Source organism: Engraulis encrasicolus, chromosome 20, assembly GCF_034702125.1.
Source record: "Engraulis encrasicolus isolate BLACKSEA-1 chromosome 20, IST_EnEncr_1.0, whole genome shotgun sequence".
Taxonomy (NCBI): Eukaryota; Metazoa; Chordata; class Actinopteri; order Clupeiformes; family Engraulidae; genus Engraulis; species Engraulis encrasicolus.
In genome coordinates this window covers 32791879-32794378 of record NC_085876.1, presented here as the reverse complement: position 1 = coordinate 32794378, position 2500 = coordinate 32791879, and the positions used below count along the sequence as shown (strand labels likewise).

General features: G+C 50.2%; 1 protein-coding gene across 5 annotated transcripts in view; it reads left to right on the top strand.

Moving 5' to 3' along the window:
• Positions 1 to 2500, top strand: part of phactr4a (phosphatase and actin regulator 4a) — a 71346-nt gene that overhangs the window by 31432 nt on the left and 37414 nt on the right. The window contains exon 1 of one of the 5 annotated variants that reach the window (XM_063185791.1): positions 634 to 1576. The exons of 1 other annotated variant lie outside the window; for it this stretch is intronic. In XM_063185791.1, coding sequence (XP_063041861.1) covers positions 1519 to 1576 — 58 coding nt within the window. In that variant the 5' untranslated portion in view covers positions 634 to 1518. Of the gene's footprint in view, positions 1 to 633; positions 1577 to 2500 lie in introns of those variants that run through there. 3 more of the 5 variants (XM_063185790.1, XM_063185793.1, XM_063185794.1) reach the window with 3 other exon arrangements.

Sequence of the window (2500 nt, the reverse complement as noted above, 5' to 3'; positions counted from 1 at the left end):
TTCACAGCCGGGCTAGGAGCCAGGGCTACTCGGGTTACTCGTTTCTCTACCCCCTTCCTTCCCTCCTTCTCTGTCTACCTGTCTCTTTCTTTCTTTTCTTTCTTTCTTTCTTTCTTTCTTTCTTTCTTTCTTTCTTTCTTTCTTTCTTTCTTTCTTTCTTTCTTTCTTTCTTTCTTTCTTTCTTTCTTTCTTTCTTTCTTTCTTTCTTTCTTTCTTTCTTTCTTTCTTTCTATCTTTCTTTCTTTCTTTCTTTCTTTCTTTCTTTCTTTCTATCTTTTGTCATACTAGACCACTTTGTTTTGTCTTCTCTTCTTCCTGTCACTTTTATTCTTTTTCTCGGTGTGTCTGTCTTCCATGCCATGGCATTGTTGTGACAGAACCTGATGTAGAGGTATTTAAGGGGCCCTGGTCAGGGGGTCCTTTGCCTGTCTCTCGGTTTCTGTTCTGCCTCTCCTTCCTCCCTCCCTTCCTTCCTCCACCTCTCTCTCCACCTCTCTCTCTCTCTCTCTCTCTCTCTCTCTCTCTCTCTCTCTCTCTCTCTCTCTCTCTCTCTAGGGACTCCCTCCATGCCTCCCTCACTAATGTCTCCTGACTCCTGCCATTGCTACCCCCCCCCCACACACACACACACACCCACACACACACATACCCACACACACCCTCTTTTGAACTTTGACCCTGAAAAATCTGCCACAGGAGAATGATAGGCATCTGAGCCTGCTGGCATGCCTTCGCCGCGTACCTTATTTATGAAGTCAGGGTGCCCTGGGAGGGAGGGACTTAAAACACAGAGAGAGAGAGAGAGACAGACTATGTGTGAGATAGAGAGAAAGAGCGAGACAGAGAGAGGTAGTGCGAGACGCAGAAAGAGAGAGGGGGAGGGTGTGCGTGTAAGAGGGAGCGAGAGAACAAGTGGGAGAGAAACCAAAACAGACTGTCAGGAGAGGAAGGGAGGGACGTGTCCGATCTCAGGGGAGGGAAACAACCGGAGCACAAGACCGAGTGTGCGAGTCAGAGAGAGAGAGGGAGTAGAGGAGGCAGAAGTGAAAGAGTGAGTGAGAGGAGAGTTAAAGAGCATGTTGCCGTCTCAGAAGGGACTGGTTGAGTAACTCGTGAGTCCGGCGAAGGAGAAGTGAGCGGGAAGAGCGCGGTCACGTCACGGGCAGCGGCAGGCACCACCTGGGTCTTGGATTACAGGAGCACTTTACTGGAGTAACACGCTTACAGTCCGTCCAAGGAAAGGAGAGCAGAGCAGAAGAGAGGAGAGATAAAGAAAGCGAACAGAGAGAGAGGAAGTCAAGTCAGGAAACCTTTTGAAGTCCCTCTCTGTTGTTGCTTTACCCGTCTCCTGACTTGTCTGTGAGGTGCTGGTTGAGTCGCTTGGTGTCCTCGTGTTTGCTCCCCTCCCTGCCCGCTGCCCCGGCCCCACGCCAGGGCTGCCGGCGGGGCACAGGGGCACAGGGTAACCCCCCCCAACCCCAACCCTAACCCCTCACCCACCCATCGGGGCAAAGGATTATGGGCCAGGGTGCCAGCGCAGAGACATTGGCACAGCGATCATCGGTCCACAAGCATGGTGAGTGTGGAGATGGGCACAGGCCCACAGTCGTCATGGTCGCCACTAGAAGTGAACAACAGGAAAAGGAAGTAGCTGTACACAGTATGCATGTGCAACATGTATTTCGCACAGATATGTTTTGCCCTTCTGCCTTCCTCAGTGTTGACTGCACTCGACGCAAAACTTCATAGACTTTAGTTATAACCGAAATAGCTGACTCGGAGGAGAGCTGTAGCAGAGTGGCTTACAGTTTGACTGAACCAGCGATGAGCCATCATGCAGAGAGACATGTTTGTTTGTCGGGGAAAAGAGAGGCGGGGACCTGCCTCAGTAGTAATTCTAAGAAAGCGGCTCTGAATGATGTTCTTGGCCCAGTCCAGGAAGGTGTGCCCTGTCAGTCTGTCCAGAAGAACGATAGTGGTCTGTGGAAGAGAGAGAGAGAAAGACAGAGAGAGAGAGAGGGAGGGGTGGGCCTTAATGAAAGTTCTCATGTGTAAACTTTGGACAACAGTAGTAGTAGTTGGTTTGTTTTGGGCAGTGTGTGAAAGAGAGGGGGCCCAAAAGAGAGGTGTACCTCAGAATGGGCAGGTGTTTTGTTTGGGCAAAAACTCTGTTTGGGTTGTCAAGTTCAGTTGAGTGCTTCCCTGGGCTGTGAATGTCTTGGCAAACATGGTGGTAGTAGTGGTGGTTTTAGTTGGTAGGTGTGGCACACATGTCGGTTGTACACAAGAAAGACAGAGACACGAAGGCAGCTCCAGATTGAGCCATGCTAATCAGGCAAGGCACAGACGAGTGCCCATGTGTCATGAAAGCATTGTTGCTAATCAGTTGCTAATCTCAACTGCCAACAAGAAATTGCACTGCAATCAAGTACGTTGCTAACTTCGCTAGCAAACGACGCTGTCGAGAAAACGCACCCCTGGTGCCAATGGAATGAGGTGG